The following is a 17,359-nucleotide window of genomic DNA, read 5'->3' on the forward strand; positions in this document are numbered from 1 at the left end:
GCAGCATGTGTGGGGATTTATAGATAGTGTGTGGGTGCCTGTGAGCACATAGGTGAGTGTGTTTATAGATATCTATACACGGAGAAATAGAAATATTTCCTTCCAGGAGCAAAAGAAAAACTGGGAGAAAATACTCCAAAGTGTTCAGAATAGTATTCTCTAGTGTTGGAACAAGAATCCTGGCTATGTCACTCACTTACGACATGAGGCAAGGAACTCAATCTTCTGAATCTCCTTTCCTTTCTTGTAAATTGCGGGGAGCGTACCTACCTCACAGAGCAGTTGGGAGGACTAAACAAGTCAGTGCTTGTAAAGGACTAAGCATAAAGCATTACAGGCGAATAAACTTCACTTTTCTGTTACTTTGTAGTTCGAAAAACTGGATATTCCAATCTGTTTTCTTCATTCCAAGGACACCTGGAAAATATTGTACCTTTCCGGAAACATGTAAAAATAGTACAACATTGACTAAGTGTTTCTTAACAGGAATGTATTTGAAAATTGGAATCCTCTTTTTCAATGTGTAACCAAATGGGAATCTAACTCCTTGGTTAATTTGTAGAAGGAAATCTGGTCTTTGAAATTCAGAGCCCTATAAGTGTTTAACTTTTCGTGTGATTTCATTAATTCTTCTGGTATTTAATAATCAAAGCTAATCACTACTGATGCTGACAAGCCCAGGCCGTGATGCTTTTGTATGAATGAAATGGTAATACTCATGTCATACCCCATTCGTATCACGTTGTTTTAGCTAAAGCTAAAGCCTCAGGTTTCCCAAAGTCTCAAAGCTTATGCACTAAACATCAACAGGGCTCATCAATGATGGAGGGGCTTTGGTAATTGTTATTTTTTTTTCTTTTAGTTTTGTGGTTTTTTACAGCTTTTTTTAAACGATGAGTCTTACTTAAGGGCTTACTTAATAAGATTTCCGTGAAAACTGGGGCGCCCGGGTGGCTCAGTCAGTTGAGCGTCCAGCTTCGGCTCAGGTCATGATCTCACAGTTTGTGAGTTCGAGCCCCGCGACGGGCTCTGTGCCGACAGTTCAGAGCCTGGAGCTTGTTTCCGAGTCTGTGTCTCCCTCTCTCTCTGCTCCTTCCCCCGCTCGTGCTCTCTCTGTCTCTCTCTCACAAAAAAAAATAAACATTAAAAAAAATTAAAAAAAAAAAGATTTTCGTGAAAACTGATTTAAGAGTAGGTTGTTTTCCAAAGGTAAAAAGGCCCTGAATTCTTCCAGTGATACTTTATGTTCTCTGCACTGCCTCATTTCACTACTAATAAAACACGAGATTTTCCCTATTTCAAGATACCTTTTTAAGAAAAGAAAAGTTGGTGGCAGCGGATGGTGGATGTTATTCTATTTTTAATTTATTCCAAGCTTCTCTGTTTTCTTACTGATTTGCTATCATCAGCATCAGGTCGCTGCAACCCAGTTTATTTTGTACTGTTAGCTGCAGGCTCTACAGCATGTGCATAATGTGAATTTGTTGCTTGGAGTCTGGCACAACTAGTTTACTTTTATGTAGATAACGATAAAAAGGGGGGTTCTGTATAGCCTATCTTTCCTTTCCACTTCGAAAACGACCTCAACTGTTAACATGTAAACAGAGCAAACTCTATCACAAATGCTATTAAATTTGGCTGAACTCAAGACAATAATTCTTGCAGAATGTATATCTCTGAACCACAGAGGAGCCCTCAAACCCAAGAACGCCTTTTATGATCTGCTTCATGCTTTTCCACCTGTCTCAAATAGCACATCTATCAAAAAGACGCCCTTCAAACAACTTTACTTGGAAACCGCCAGTAAAATGTTGGCAGAAAAAGCCTTAAAACCTACCATGACCCCTCTCTAGGGCAAAAGAAAGAGTGACCGGGCTTTACTAGGTTGTATCAAACCAGTGCTGTGGCTCAGGGAACACCTATTATCCCACTTGAATCTGAGCTCTTCGGAAAGATCATTCCTGCCGATCTTGCGGAGATGACGAGCCAGCAGGCGAAGTTTATCGGTGGAATTTGGGAGTGATTTTTTCCAGAAGCAAAGGAGTTCATGGATCTGTTCTGTGAGGTCACCAGGGGTCTTCAGTTTGATGAGCTGGACGGTGCTGTGGCGAAGAGGGAGGGAGGAGGAGAGGCGGGTAGCATTTTCTTCGGAGAGTTCCTCTGCCAGCCAGTACAGCAAGTTATCCCATAGGGCTTCTGTCAGACACACAGGGACACGCAGGGTTAGGACACTTTCTCGGGCCATGCGCTTATCTAACCGTCCACACCTGTGCACGGGAAGTCTAAGGGCTCTCTGCTTTGGCATCTGAACAGTGGAAAGATTTGGAAACTCCCCGGCCCACTGTTGAAAGCCTTTGGATCCCTGCCATTTCGGGGGTCTTCTCCCCGAGGGAATCACCTATTGCAGGGGGACTAGAAATGCTCCTCAGGTTTTAACTCCCCTGAGATCCAGGAGGGCTTGTTGAGATGGATTTTAGGCACTGCCCCAGAGACTCTTATGAAGTAAAACTAGGGTAGGGGTAAAATTTGGCATTTTTAGCAAGTTCCCAGGTGATGCTGGCACTGGGGTCCCCAACCATACTTTGAGTAAGTAGCACCATGGTAAAGGATACTTCTAGGTTCAAAACTATTTTTCTTAATTAGTACCGATCTGATACATATACCAGCAGAGGAGCGCTTGGGAGGTTCAGACAGTTAAGTGTCTGACTCTTGATTTGGGCTCAGGTCATGATCTCACAGTTTGGGAGATCGAGCCTGGTATTGGGCGCTGCTCTGACAAAGCCTGTTTGGGATGCTCTCTCCCCCTCTCTTTCTCTGCCCCTCCTCTACTCACACTCTAAATAAATAAGCAAACAAACTTAAAAAAAAAATTATACCCGCTACACAGTCCTCTCATCACCACCCAACTATACACACACACAAACTCCCCAAGATTCAGCCCAAAAAGCAGTTCTGTGGAAGGTCCTTTATGCCAACATTTCCCCTGACCTTTGAACTATTTGGAACCACAAACATCTCCTCTGAATACATCCTGGAAGATGCTTAGGTCTACCACCTAAACTCATGATTCCATTTTTCTATTGTTTGGTTGTTATCTTTTTTTTTTCCATTGTGTTACTCCCAGTTATCACTCCCAGTGAAACCCCTAAGTCCTCCTATCTTCCTGCCTCTGTGACCCAGCCCAAGCCCGTACCACTATCCCAACTCTTGTCTGGTCTGATGTCAGTAAGCATTCTGCATGTGTACCTTTCACTCAACGATTCCTTTGTGAGTAGATACCTACTCACATACACTGCACTTAACACACTATGAATCATGCCACTTTGGTGTGAAAACTACTCAGGAAACAGAGCCAACGCATCCTCGCTCTCCATTGTCACTTTCGAACCAACATTCTGCTTCCCTCATGCAATATACTCAGGCTACATGGGTAGGCCTTCCTCTCACCGTCTGCTAAAACTCTGCGGAATCCTTTCTTTCTGGTCTTCCTAGTGCTCTCCTAATTACATCTCACATCAAATGATTCTCAGTCTGCACCTTCTCTGATTTCCAGAAAGCATTTCACTCCTTCCCCCGGGTTCTGTGGCCTGCCCTCGTTCTCCGCACCTCTCTTTCCCTTTCGTTGACTCTCTTCCTCCTGATTCTGCTGAATTACTACTTCCTCTATCTGGCCTTTTCTTTTTCTGTCCTCTCCCCTGAATGAATACATCAACATTCACTTTCATAACCATTTCCTCTAATGTGAAATATCCCAGCCCTAGTATATCTTCATCCTTGGCTTTGTTTCCCTAAACCCTGGGACAATTCATCTCCTAATTATCTTTACCAGTATATATCACAGCCAACCCAAGCTCTGTATTTCTAAAGTCACAATCAGCTTTGGGCTTTTTCTGTCTGCACCTGATCCTTCTTCACTCTGTGCACTTGTTAGTGAATATGACCACTCAGCTGAGTAAGCTGAAACATGTAACGTTATTCAAATTTCTCAATGCCTATTTCTTAACCCCCACACCCATGTCCTAACTCTAAATATAGCTCAGATATTTCCCCTCCTGAGCAGCCTTACTGACAATCTCAGTCATGTCCCACCTCTCTTTTTCTGGAGTATTGCAGGCACCGGGAGTCTAAATCCCTGCTACCAGTGCTGAACCACCTTAGTCCTCCATCAACTCCTAGACGGTTGCAAAGTCTAATCTGATTTTACCCATTTCTTGTTAATACGTGTCACGTAGCTTCCTCCTATTGCTTGAACTTCTTAACTTGGCATTTAAAACTTCTAGTTTTAGCCTGCTATAACCTCATCTACCACCATCCTTCCCGCAGCAGCTTGGTTTTGAGAGATGGCGCACTGTCACAACCTAGGACTTCCTAGTACACATAGGAAAGATAATAGCCTTGTGGTCTCTGGCGGTTGTTGACAATAGTAGAGGGAACGCTTTTCTGTGGGCATCAAACTCTTCAAACATTAACAACACTACTAAACTTGCCAGGCTTTCATCTACCACTGTTGCTTTTTTAGATTTGTTGTTGGGTTTTCTTGGTTTTGGCTTTGGTACGTTTACTTTTGTTTTTGCCACATCATCTGCTCTTTCTTTGAAAACGGTTTTTATTGCCTCTGAGATGGTGCATAACACTAAGGTGTATGCCCATCCTCACTTTTAAAGTAATTCAGCAAAGCCTGCACATTTTCTGTACAAATTCACAAAGGTGACCCCTGAATGGAATGCTATGCCATCAGCCATGGGCCTGACACACAGTAGTTGAAAGATACTCAAGTTTTGAAGGCCAATAAAGTATTGCCTTAGTGACCATTAACATTATAAAATGAATTGTTTCAAAGCTTAAAGCAGAATAAAAATGTTAAATTCTACCCTGAAGCCTTTATCACTGTTATGTAACTGAATGATGCATAACCATGATCAACTCCTAGATGTTTCTTTCCTTTTTGTGGTTTCATACCAATATACCTCTCTTTAAAATCTACTGGCCTTGGGGCTCCTGGGTGGCTCAGTTGGTTAAGTGTCCAACTTCGGCTCAGGTCATGATCTCACGGTTGGTGAGTTCGAGCCCCATGTCGGGCTCTGTGCCGACAGCTCGGGGCCTGGAGGCTGCTTCGGATTGTGTCTCCTCTCTATGCCCCTCCCCAACTTGTGCTCTGTCTCTCTATGTCTCTCAAAAATAAATAAATATTAAAAAAAATTAAAATCTACTGGCCTCAAATGTAGAATTGAAGTGACCACATCTTAACTCACAATTTAATAGAAAATATTTCAGAACAAACTGTAGTTATTTACCAAACTAAGCAATTACTAGGTATCTTTGTCAAAATAATACTTAGCAGGTTCATATTTCTTGTAGATTTTAACCATTTTAATTACATTCACATTTGAGAATGTTTTGTGCACATGGTTTATGTGCACATGACTTCCAAAGGAAAACTCATTTATTTGTTGTTTATGATTGCTTGTGCAAAGTCACTCCTTCTATCCTTTTGTATACAATGATTCATATACATATAAAATATAAGAGGAAAAATAGCACCACTGTAATGAGGACAAAGCAAATATTTCTTACCTACAGGATCTGTAGAAATTCTTTTGGTACTCTGTGGACGGCTGATTAATTTTTTATGCTATTGGAGGAAAGGAACACAGAATAAGCAGAAGAAATCATTAATTTGTGAACAAGCTACAAGTAAAAATCCATCTGACCCTCACCTCTATTTGAAAGGAGTACTGAACTGCACACTTTGCAAAAATAGATTCTGTATTTAGGCATGCATGCTCAGAATTGCTTTCCAATGATAAAGCAAAATATATTAACCCAGATCTTTCAGCAAATTTAAAACTACATATTTAAATATTATTATAACAGTCACATTAACTCTGAATAAATATTTCCCAGTTTCAAATTTGAAGCTGTTAAAAAATAAAATTATAATATAATATAATATAATATAATATAATATAATATAATATAATGAAATAAAATTCGAAACTCTTAAAAGCAGCAAACATAAAGCAAGCTACCTCTGTGCAACAACTGCAGTATTTTGTAAAAGCCCTCATGGGGAAGGCACCTTGCCCCAGCACTCAGCACAGGGTCTGAGTACTCAAACGGTAATTTTTGTAAATGAATGAGTGAATCAATGTGCATACACGATGCTAAAAATAATCATGTTTTTGAGCAGATATTATTCTAAAACCAATATTTTTTCAAGAATATTCAAATATATAATCATTACTTTTCTCCACTGTCTGCAGAACGGTTTGTTCTCCGTTAACAGGGGATCATGGAAATAGCACAGGAGATAAGGTAACAACGCCTGGGTTTGGAAAATTTCTCAGTGCTCTGGACAATTTATTTGCCTCTCCTATCTCAGCTCTGAAAGGTGATTTATTAAAAAAAAAAAAGTCTCAAATACCTGTCTACAAATGTTCAGAGCAGCTTTATTTGTGTCAGTCCCAAGCTGGAAACACCTAAAAGTTTCTGCAGTAGTGAACGGTCAAACGGACTAAGGCCCATCCACACTACGAGATGCTATTCCATAATAAAAGGGACAGAGCATTGATACAGGCAACAGCCTGCATGGACCACAGGGAATTATGCTGAGTGAAAAACTCCAGTCTTAAAAGGTCACATATTCTATGATTCCATCTGTATGAAATTTTTGAAATTACAGAATTACAGAAATGTAGGATAGATTAGCAATTGCCAGGAGTTACAGATGGTGGAAGACAACCATAAGGGGGGTTGCACAAAGGAGATCTTTGTGGTGAGAAAATAGTTCCGTGTCTTGAATGCAGTGGTTACACAACCTACACATGTGATAAAATGTGTCTAGAACAGTGTCTAGAACTGTACACACACACTGGATCAATGTGAACTTCTGGGTTTTGACATTGTGCTATAGTTATGTAAAATGTCACCACCGAGGAAAACCAGACTTCTCTGTACTGTATTCTCCAACTTCCTATGGATCCATAATTTTTGCAATAAAAACCTTTTTTTCCAAGGAGCAAGTTTAACTACCTTTTAATTATTTGGAACATACAGATAATACTGAAGGAAAAGATACCTTCTACAAATAATTTTCCAAGTTTCATGTAGGTTTTTAGAAGGCGGTCTGTAAAACCTGACATAGATTTACATACATGCACAAGCATTCGTGACAGAAACTGCTACCGTAGTGATTTACAATGGAAACAAGTTTTGCATGCGTTCACTGTAAAGAATATTTCAGGGGCGCCTGGGTGGCTTGGTTGGTTAAGTGTCCGACTTCAGCTCAGGTCATGATCTCACTATCCATGAGTTCGAGCACCATGTCAGGCTCTGTGCTGACAGCTTGGAGCCTGGAGCCTGCCTCAGATTCTGTGTCTCCCTCTCTCTCCGCCCCTCCCCTGCTCATGCTCTCTGTCTGTTTCTCAAAAATAAATAAATGTAAAAAAAAAAATTTTAAAAAAAGAATATTTCAGTGATCCTACCTAAGGTACTGGTATGAACAATGAAGTTGTTGATAAGCTAGTATTTCTCATTGATACCGTCCACATGGTCAAAATAACACACGTATAAAAGCATACACACTAATAGGTTAAAGAATTTCAGAAAATTAAGACCTGTAATCAAAGTTAATTTTTAATGACGATGTATTCATACAATATTTAATGCCACCAATTTTTATTGTGAAAATGTCATTAGCTATAAATGCCTCACTCCTGTAAGAACGCGCTCAAGGCAAATGGCCTCTACCATTTAATGTAAGAGTTGAAATTTTTCTTACATTTGAATATTTTCCTCTCTAAACTACTGAATTGCCAAGTGCCTGGTCAAAGGCAATCCTCATATATCTTCAAAATAAAAACTTTTTTTAAACGCTTACTTCACAGCAATGATACAAGGGTAATCTAAGTGTGTTATGCTAACACATAGCACACTGGTTCACAGGAAGATTTCAGTACAAGTGGATTAAATGTGAATGTCACATTTTGTGAGTATTCTTGTCATATACATCATATAAACATGTATATGAATTTTCCTTTAAGAAGGTTTTTTTTTTATTTTTTTCAACGTTTATTTATTTTTGACAGAGAGAGACAGAGCATGAACAGGGGAGGGGCAGAGAGAGAGGGAGAACAGAATCCGAAACAGGCTGCAGCCTCTGAGCGGTCAGCACAGAGCCCGACGTGGGGCTCGAACTCACGGACCTCGAGATCATGACCTGAGCCGAAGTCGGACGCTCAACCGACCAAGCCACCCAGGCGCCCCTCCTTTAAGACGTTTTAATGGGAGGGGTGCCTGAGTGGTTCAGTCAGTTAGGCGTCCAACTTTGGCTCAGGTCATGATCTCACGGTTCGTGTGTTGGAGCCCCATGTCGGACTCTGTGCTGACAGCTCGGGGCCTGGAGCCTGTTTCATGTTTGGTGTCTCTGTCTCTCTCTGACCTCCCTGCTTGCACCCCCACCCCAAAAAAAATAAATAAACATTAAAAAAAATGTAAGTTTTAATGGGAGGAAATTAGGAAATAACATAAGAACAGCAAAAGTTCAAGTATATTAATACTACAGAATTGCAAAATAAGCAGACATAACTTGTGAAACATCAACTATATGCTTAAACCTCTCAAAAAAATTGAGAAATAGCAACTTAAATAGTGAAACAGATTCTATCTTTCCCATCAAAGGCCATATGGCCTGCATTGAGTCTGGGAAAAGAGATACTGTTTTTTCTTTGTATAAATAATGACCTCCTACCCCTGTCCTTCTTTCTTCAGAAATGTTTCATAGCATCTTGATGCACTGAGAGTGATTCTAGTGTTTAAATATATGTATTTTCCCATACGTGAAAATTCAAGCCAAGTCCTTCTTTTGGGGCTCAACCTTAGAGTGGATTGTAGCAGCATGGAAATCTCGGGCTCTTGGACACTTGAAGGCACTGTGCTGGGTCTCCCACTTGGCCCCTTCATCAGGGATTTTTAGTGTTCCCTTCTCTTTCCCTCCGTTTCCCTTCCTTTTTTTTTTTCTTTTGTTTGCATGATTTTTGTCTCTGCACTATTTTTGCCTTGCTCGCCATCTTTCAAGTCTCACTGGTGCTCAAGGTCAGGTCCCGGCTGAAAGGGGAGTCTCTGCTTGTCCCACGTAGTGTTCCCTCCCACAGATCCCCAGTATCTACATGTGGATCCCTGGATGCCTTCCTTGGTGGCAGTGACTCTAATTTTTTCCTACTTTTCTCTCTTCCCTGTTCCAATCCACAGGTGTCATTCTGTTGCATTTCTCAGGTTTTACTATTTGCTAAAGGAAGGGTTGCTATATATATTAATATTGTGTATTTTATTTTGCTGAATGCAATTTCTTAAATGCCATCTTCAACTTGTCACTGCTCAGGAAGATGGTTGGCAAAATCTAAACCTGTCTCCCAAGCTCTCCCTAGTACACATCTACCTTGTAAAAGGGTGTAGTCGGGTGTGGGTAGCAGTTTTCCCTTCCCTATGAACCTCTCAAAGCCATCAATGTAAAGTTATTAGTAACTCAAATATATACAGATGTGTCTTATTTATACTGCTAGGTGAAACACGGGCCTCATGAAATTAAAAGTGGTTAAAAATTTTTTGGAACCAAAGAAAAGTATTCACACCTGAAATGGGTGTTAGGTCTAGTTTAATAGGCCACTGTTGTTAAGACTCAGTTGCTGACTATTCTTTCCATGTTGCCTAAATACAACCCTGGTACTAACTCTTGAAACTAAGCATACCATTTATTTATTTGTTTGTTTATTATTTTACCCCACATTATTTCCCATAGCACCTTCAAAAGTTTCCCTTCATTGTGCTTTTCACCACTCCAAGAACTTGCCATGATCAGTCTGGGCTCTATTTGTTAGATTGTAATGTCTTTGGGAACCAATCAGGTATCTTGTTCCTATATTAATTCTTCATAGTGCTGTAAATGGTGTTGCATGCATGGGGTAGTATAAACTGTTTATGTGATGATATCTTCTCTTGACTTGAATGATCTCCTACAAATCCTACCGTATTTTTAAGGCACCAAATGCCACCTATTTTATCAGCTACTCTAGTGCCTGGTTTCTTATTGGAGAATTTATACACTATTACTCAATTTATCTTTTAACTTAATATTATCCTGTGGTGTTGTTAATCCATTCATAAATGCCTGTTTTCCCTCCCCCAATGAGGCTTTCAATACTTTACTGTATCCTTTTTCTTTTACAAGCAAATGAATAGTTTTATTAACAGGGCAACAGTTTTTTCCCCTCATGGTAGGGTTTCGACCCCAAAAAGCTGTCATCTGCTCCATAAATTAACTTATGGCTGGACTACTTATGGAACCTTGAAGATACCTATTCCCTCTCCATTGTAGGGTCCAATGTAGACAGTCCTCATTTTTTCCCCCAACCCTTCAAGGGCCTTTATAAATACTTCTTTCATTTGATGCCCAGAATCCCCAAAAATGCACCAGGGTATTCCATCAACTTGTAGAGAATACCAAGACCTTATGTTCTATTCCAGTCTCTATCTCAAAGAAAGCTGAGTCAGGCTATCCAAACAAACTGACCAAACAGTTACCTCGGTTAGTGAGTCACATGAAACTAAAATTTTGGACAAAACACGTCTCTCCTTCTTTGGCCTCACACAGAATTTTAAGTCTCAATATATCGATAATACTATCTTCTGTTCCTTCGTCTGAGCCATCCATCCTAGCCATATCAGCCCCATTCACACCCCCCAGCTGAAGTCTGGTCCCTTGTTCAGCTTTTTTAGCAGTCGTTTCATGGAGTTGGCTTCTAGAAATAATGTAGCTCCTTCAGCACCTCCAGAGCTGGAGAAATCCAATTCTAAGTATCATGTGTTACACACAGACCCAAAATTCCAGGAAGCTATTCAGTCACACGAGAAAGAGCAAAGCACCTCAACACAGACTAGGTTGATCAATACCTCACTGCCATCTTTAGAATCTCCTAGGCCTTATTTTTGGCCTTTGCATCGTTTAGTCACTCAATCCTCAACTCCATCATTTGGATTCTAAAGATGATTCAGAGTGCTTTCCTCTGAGGCCTTCAGTTGGGTTTTTATTCGGATGAGTAGACTGCCCATTTTCAACAACTAACTCTGCACATAAGCTCTCCACTGCACTCTAGTGCAAGATGTAATACGCTCTTGCATCTTGCTGATGACTGGAAGCAGAAATTGCTTGACATCTTCCTTAGACTCCAGCACATCCACTCTCTCTGGTTCTGACAGTTTGATGATGACCAACGGTTGCATTTTTCTTGCTACTCAAGAACTATAGTATCAATGTGAGTAGAGAAGCGTCAACAAAATGGAGTCTTCGCTGTCAATCCGAGCTCTGCATGTTGGGGCCTCTTTCAAGACATGACTTGTGCCTCTGTTTAAATAAAGTTTTAGACCCTTGATGGAGGTGCTTCTTCCCATGGTCAGAAACTACTATGTCAGAAAACCAAAACTGAGATAATTTTTGTGTCCCTATAAATGTTCTGCTTGACCAGAAATGCACTATATCCAGCTAGCCAATCCCCAAAGATCAAGCCAACTCTGGGCCTCTTACCTTAAACAAGATTGACCCCAGGGCTCCAGCCAATCAGATATTTTCCATTTGTTTCTCCTTGTTTTTTATTCATCTTATAAAAGCTTCTTGCCTTCCACCCCATTTTGTAGTTCTCTGAGACTGTCTACTTCATGAAGTATTAAATAAGGTTTATATCACCTCAATTGTCTTCTTCAATCATTTTTAACACCTCTTCATGGACACCCTGCTCATAGAAACTATTATATACTTTTCTGTATCCTCTTTTATATCAATTCTCATATTTACCAAATGGTTGCCACACTATGCCCTCAATAAATACATGATAACCATGAAGATGCTTTGCGGACAATCCATGAGGATTATTATCATCCTAAATGTAAGGTCTGCAGTTTCAGCTGGGACCAGGGCTGCTCCGCCACGTTTTTATGTATCCCTGAAGATTTATCCCGTGTTCCCTACAGAGGATACTTCAAACTTTGACCAGTCTTTGCAAGACCTCTACTTCTCCCCTAATTTCCACTCTCTCAGCTAGGAGATTTATCTTCTCACTGAGAAAATAAAGCAATAGTTCTCAAACCTTAGTGTTCATGAAAATTACTCTGAAGAAAAAGGCAAAAAGAAGTAAGTATACAGCTTGATTCAGTTTGTCTCAGATAAGGCCATTTGTAACAAGTGAACTGGGTGTTTCTGACACTAAAGTATGGTGGCTGCACTTAGAAAAACACTATCAAGTAGGACCTACATCACTTATCAACTTGTCCCCCAAATATATCCTAATGGATTCCCAGAAGAATGAAAGAACTACCTTTATCCAAAAAGTGATGAAGATTTCTCATATCGTATCAGGACCAAAGTGAAATTCTGATTGTTTCTTACATACAGAACACTATAAGAAGACAGCAATAATAATAATTTCTAATTCATAAATTACCTTGCAGGTGTCACACAGATGACTTAGCTCTGGTGCCCATCTCCTCATCCAGAAACTCTAGCTTCTGACACAGGCCACTCTAAGTATTTCTGGCAGTCCCATAGGCTTTACTCTTTTGGTAGCTACAGTGTTGTCCTAGTAACCCCACAATGTCAGGCAATGTAGCCCATCCATGTTCCTCTTATAGGCATAACTGTTTCCCTTCCTGGGCCTACCATATAGTGTGCCATGATGGCTTCTACCCATATTGCACTTGTGCTCCAGAGGTATCATATGGACACATTGTTGGACATCAGTGGTGACCACGGGTTTTTTCTACTGCTATCCTGCCATTGTTCTGCCGGATCCCAACTTGCTCCATATGCAGCTCATGGTTTTCCCTAGTTTTCTCCTAAGCAAAGCAATTCTCCACTAGTGGCCACCCTGACCCCTCCTGGTACATACGTTGTGTGGTAAAATGTGACAGGATGAAGAAAGTGGTTCCCTACCCATCGTGTTACATGACAGTAGAGTGATGTTGATTGTGCCCTGATGTGTCACAGAGGTCAGTGAAATAGGTCTTCTGTTTTTAAATTAAAACCTTTCTCTTTAGGACACAATCTTGAATCCAAGGGGCTGAACTGAGAAAGAGATTTCACTAATAGCTACAGCACTCTATTCTGATAACATCTGATGCTTAAATATATATCAATATGCTATGTATTTAACATAGAGTATCTAACATATATTTATATGTATTTAATAAAATATATTTGTATAATTAATATACAGTTGACCCTTGAACAATGCAGGTTTGAATTGCATGGGTCCATTTGTACATAGACTTTTTCGATAAATATAGCACAGCATAGTAAATGTATTTTCTCTTCAGAAAATGTATTTTCTTAATAACATTTGCCTTTCCCTAGCTCTCTTTATTGTAAGAATACAGTATGTAATATATATTGCATACAAAATATGTGTTAATCTACTGTTTATATTATCAGTAAGGCTTCTGATCAACAGTGGGCTATTAGTAGTTAAGTTTGGGGCACCTAGGTGGCACAGTTGGTTAAGCATCTGATTCTTGATTTTGGCTCAAGTCATGATCTCAAAGTTCTGTGGGATCAAGCTCCATGTTGGGCTCTGTGCTGATAGCATAGAACCTGCTTGGCTCTCTCTCTCTCTCTCCCTCTCTCTCTGCCCCTCCCCTGCTTGCATGGGCCCTCTTTCTCTCTCTCTCTCTCTCTCTCTCTCTCTCTCTCTCTCTCCTCTCTCATCTCTCACTCAAAATAAATACACAAACATTTAAAACAAAAAGTTTCACGTGGATTCTCAACTGTGCAGGGGGCAGCACCCCTAATTCCCATATTGTTCAAGGGCCAACCTTATATGAAGATGTATGTGTGTTTTTAAGCAAATTTACCCTGACCCCTGCAAATAGAATTCTATCAAGTCATATCTCATTTACTTCGTTACTTCAGACCCAATGAACAAGGTCAATTTCTTACCCAGAAATTACCTCAACACTCACATAAACAATCTTCTGGGCTGGTAAGCCCTCAGTACCCATTTATCAGGCAAGGCTGAAACTCTCAGAATTGAGTCTGCTTCAAAGTTATTTACAAATTCTTTTCTTCTTGATTATCTGATCTATCTTTTCCAAAAGCACTGTGAGGAAAATGAAGGAGCTCTTACTGGTTTCCTCTGTGATCTGTGAGGATAGCAAAGACTCCAGAGTGGTTGAGGTCTCACGGCTGAGACCTCAGAGAGAGTGAGTGGAGGGCTGAACCCAGCTGTGATTAACTCTAAAGCTGGTGCTTTTTTTCCCTAATACAAGGCTGCTCCAGCACACGAGCTGTCAGGTAAGACTGGACAACCTCTGTAATTGTTGGCTCCTGAGAGTTAATCCATGCCTTAGTTTCCTAAACTTTAAATTTGTTGTCATTATCTTATCTATTTCTTAGGTTTATAATGAATTTTAAATGAAATAAAATAATAAACTTTAGTTGAAATAAAATGGAATAGCTTGGCTGGGTTCCTTGAACATAGTGGGACACAAAAGTTACTTGTTTTTGTCAGACCTCTCTTGGCAGAACTAGAGACCCATTTTGGATGCAGAGAGGCTTTATATACCTCCAAAATTCCAATACAGAGATGATTGCCCCAAAATCCATTTCTAACTAAAACTAATCCTGTAAGTATAGCTTTTTTTGTATATACTTGATCTATACTTGTAACACTTGATCTGAGTGTTATAGCTTTTTGTATAGCAAGCCTTGATCTGAGTGTTACCATGACATAAAAACACTGGAGACCATCCCTTTCCTTGTGGTCTCACAGCCAATCTGGGCTCAGCCACTGCTGACCATCTAGTCTTTGACAGGACTTAGAAAGAAGCATAATGTTTCAATCTTGGCCAGGATTCACCCTCATTATATTGTGCTTTCAGGATGCTTAGGATGATGGTCGTGTTCACTAAGTTAACCTCACTCTAGAAATGTGTGCATGAAAAGCAGAGTGACAGACAATGCAGAGCAAACAACTGCCATGTTGGATTGGCTTTAGGACTGATTTATTTGATAACTTAAGTCACCACTGTGCACCCGCTTCCCGGCCTAGGACAAACTTGCATCAAATTAGGAAGTTCATTCAGTAAGGACACTGGGGGGGGGGGAAATTCCTACAGGGATCACCACAATAATCCACAAAACCTAATGTGAAATTTTAAAAAGGGGGGGTAGTCAGAACAACTATGGATCCTTCCCACTATTTCACACATATTTTGAAGTGCTAGGTGGAAACTGTGACATAATATGACGGTATCTTTGAATCCTATAGCAATATCCTATTTTAAATTGTATCCTATTTAAATTGTGGTGCCAATGGTAAGGGCACCCACAATAATACCATTGCTATTGGAAAGATATAGAAATAATAAGAGGTAGGAAAAAAAAAGAAATAATAAGAGGTAGAGATTTTCTCTTTAATTTCTACCTGTCTGCTAGTTTGGGGGATGGGGGGAGGGTCCCTATGGTAGAACGAGTTCTTATGTAAAGTAGTGTGAAAACTTTCTGACATTTGAAGCTCCATTTCACGTGGATGCCACCGAGCACCGCAGATCAATGTGAGTCAGTGAAATATGACAAACAAACAAAAATGCCATGCTGATATTATTTTTTATTTACTCTAAGACAGAGTAAAGAGACTTTCATAAGTCTCTTTGCGTAAAGAGACTTTCACTGGTTAATTATCATGACATCTTGTGGCAACAACTCCTCCATCCAGCCTTAACCTCCACACCCTTCCCACCCCCATACACATATTGCAGACGTTTCTGGTAAATTGGTCATTTATTTTGTAGTTAGAAGATATGCAAGTGAAAGTATGTGAATACTAATAGATCAAGGAAGTATATATAATTAGAATGTTTGTGTGTATCTTTAGCACAGATTTTATCAGAAGCCTTTAAGATAATATAACTAAGTACTGGTTTTCACTGCCTCCTCTTACTCTGTATTTATCTTGCATAGAGGTCTCTGCAACTAAGTAATTACTGCCATTTGCTTAACTTGAGTTCCTTTATTGCATCATAATAGTAAACTGTATATTCTCAACCTTTATAATGTACAACTTCTATAAAGTTCGTAATGGCTTTGCTTTGTAAATAACTTAGAATATTGATCAAAGAAGTAATCTGGTACAAAAGATTAACGTTAGCAAAAAACTTTGTGCCGCAGTTATGGGTCCAATGTTATTACAAATCAAATCAGAGCTAATACCAGGGTTGAGCAAGGATGTACTCGTGTAAAGAACTGGGCTAAACTTCCAGTTTCCAATCAGTCATGTAGGAAGCTGGAAGTTGCCACTCTGTCCTAACACATAAAAAACGCTGAACAAACTAAAAAGTCAACAACTCTTTTTAGATCCATCAGACAAGTGAGGTCACAGGACGAACCTCTGTCCCCATACCTGAGGAGACTGACGGCTGAGTACAGAATGTTACAACTTACCAGAGAAAAACCCATCAGTAGAAACTGCCGCTAGATCAGTGCCAGGTAAGGAAGCCTGAACTATACTTGACAAATTGCTGGAGGCTTCATGTGAACAAATTTAAGAGTTAAAAACTTCACAGGGACCCAGTCAAGGGAGACTGACACACTTTTGTGAATTTTACCTCCAGGACCTCAGTCAGGTTCTCATAGTGAAAGCTAAGAAAAATCCCCCTTACTTCCAGCAGGGATAGGGGGAAATGAACCGCTTTGAAACATACCAGAGAGTTCTGTTCTTCTTAACAATGTCTATCCTTAGTAGAAACTGTATAACCAGAGCCTGATCTGCTGGGGTTTTAATAGAGCCTAACTGACCCTAGAGAAGGGAAATACCCAAATCTAGGTCCCTCTAACTTTTTTTTAAACTGTTTATTGGGGCGCCTGGATGGCGCAGTCGGTTAAGCGTCCGACTTCAGCCAGGTCACGATCTTGCGGTCCGGGAGTTCGAGCCCCGCGTCAGGCTCTGGGCTGATGGCTCAGAGCCTGGAGCCTGTTTCCGATTCTGTGTCTCCCTCTCTCTCTGCCCCTCCCCCGTTCATGCTCTGTCTCTCTCTGTCCCAAAAATAAATAAACGTTGAAAAAAAAAATTAAAAAAAAAATAAATAAATAAAAAAAATAAATAAACTGTTTATTGTTTTAATTTTTAATTTTAATTTCTTTAGTTTCATTTCAGGAGTAGAATTTAGTGATTCATCATTACATATAACATCCAGCGCCCATCCCAACAAGTACCCTCCTTAATGCCCATCACGCATTTAGCCCATCCCTCCACCCAACACCCCTCCAGCACCCCTCAGTTTGTTCTCTGTATTTTGGAGTCTCTTATGGTTTGCCTCC

General features: G+C 40.1%; 1 protein-coding gene across 2 annotated transcripts in view; it reads right to left on the reverse strand.

Annotated features, from left to right (window-relative positions):
* Nucleotides 1-17,359, reverse strand: part of DTHD1 (death domain containing 1) — a 73,361-nt gene that overhangs the window by 5,949 nt on the left and 50,053 nt on the right. Inside the window, exons 9-10 of one of the 2 annotated variants that reach the window (XM_030314062.1) lie at nt 5,575-5,632; nt 1,838-2,196 (exon numbers count right to left, since the gene is read on the reverse strand). In XM_030314062.1, coding sequence (XP_030169922.1) covers nt 1,850-2,196; nt 5,575-5,632 — 405 coding nt within the window. In that variant the 3' untranslated portion in view covers nt 1,838-1,849. Of the gene's footprint in view, nt 1-1,360; nt 2,197-5,574; nt 5,633-17,359 lie in introns of those variants that run through there. The other variant, XM_032593008.1, reaches the window with a different exon arrangement.

Source organism: Lynx canadensis, chromosome B1 (genome assembly GCF_007474595.2).
Source record: "Lynx canadensis isolate LIC74 chromosome B1, mLynCan4.pri.v2, whole genome shotgun sequence".
Classification (NCBI taxonomy): Eukaryota; Metazoa; Chordata; class Mammalia; order Carnivora; family Felidae; genus Lynx; species Lynx canadensis.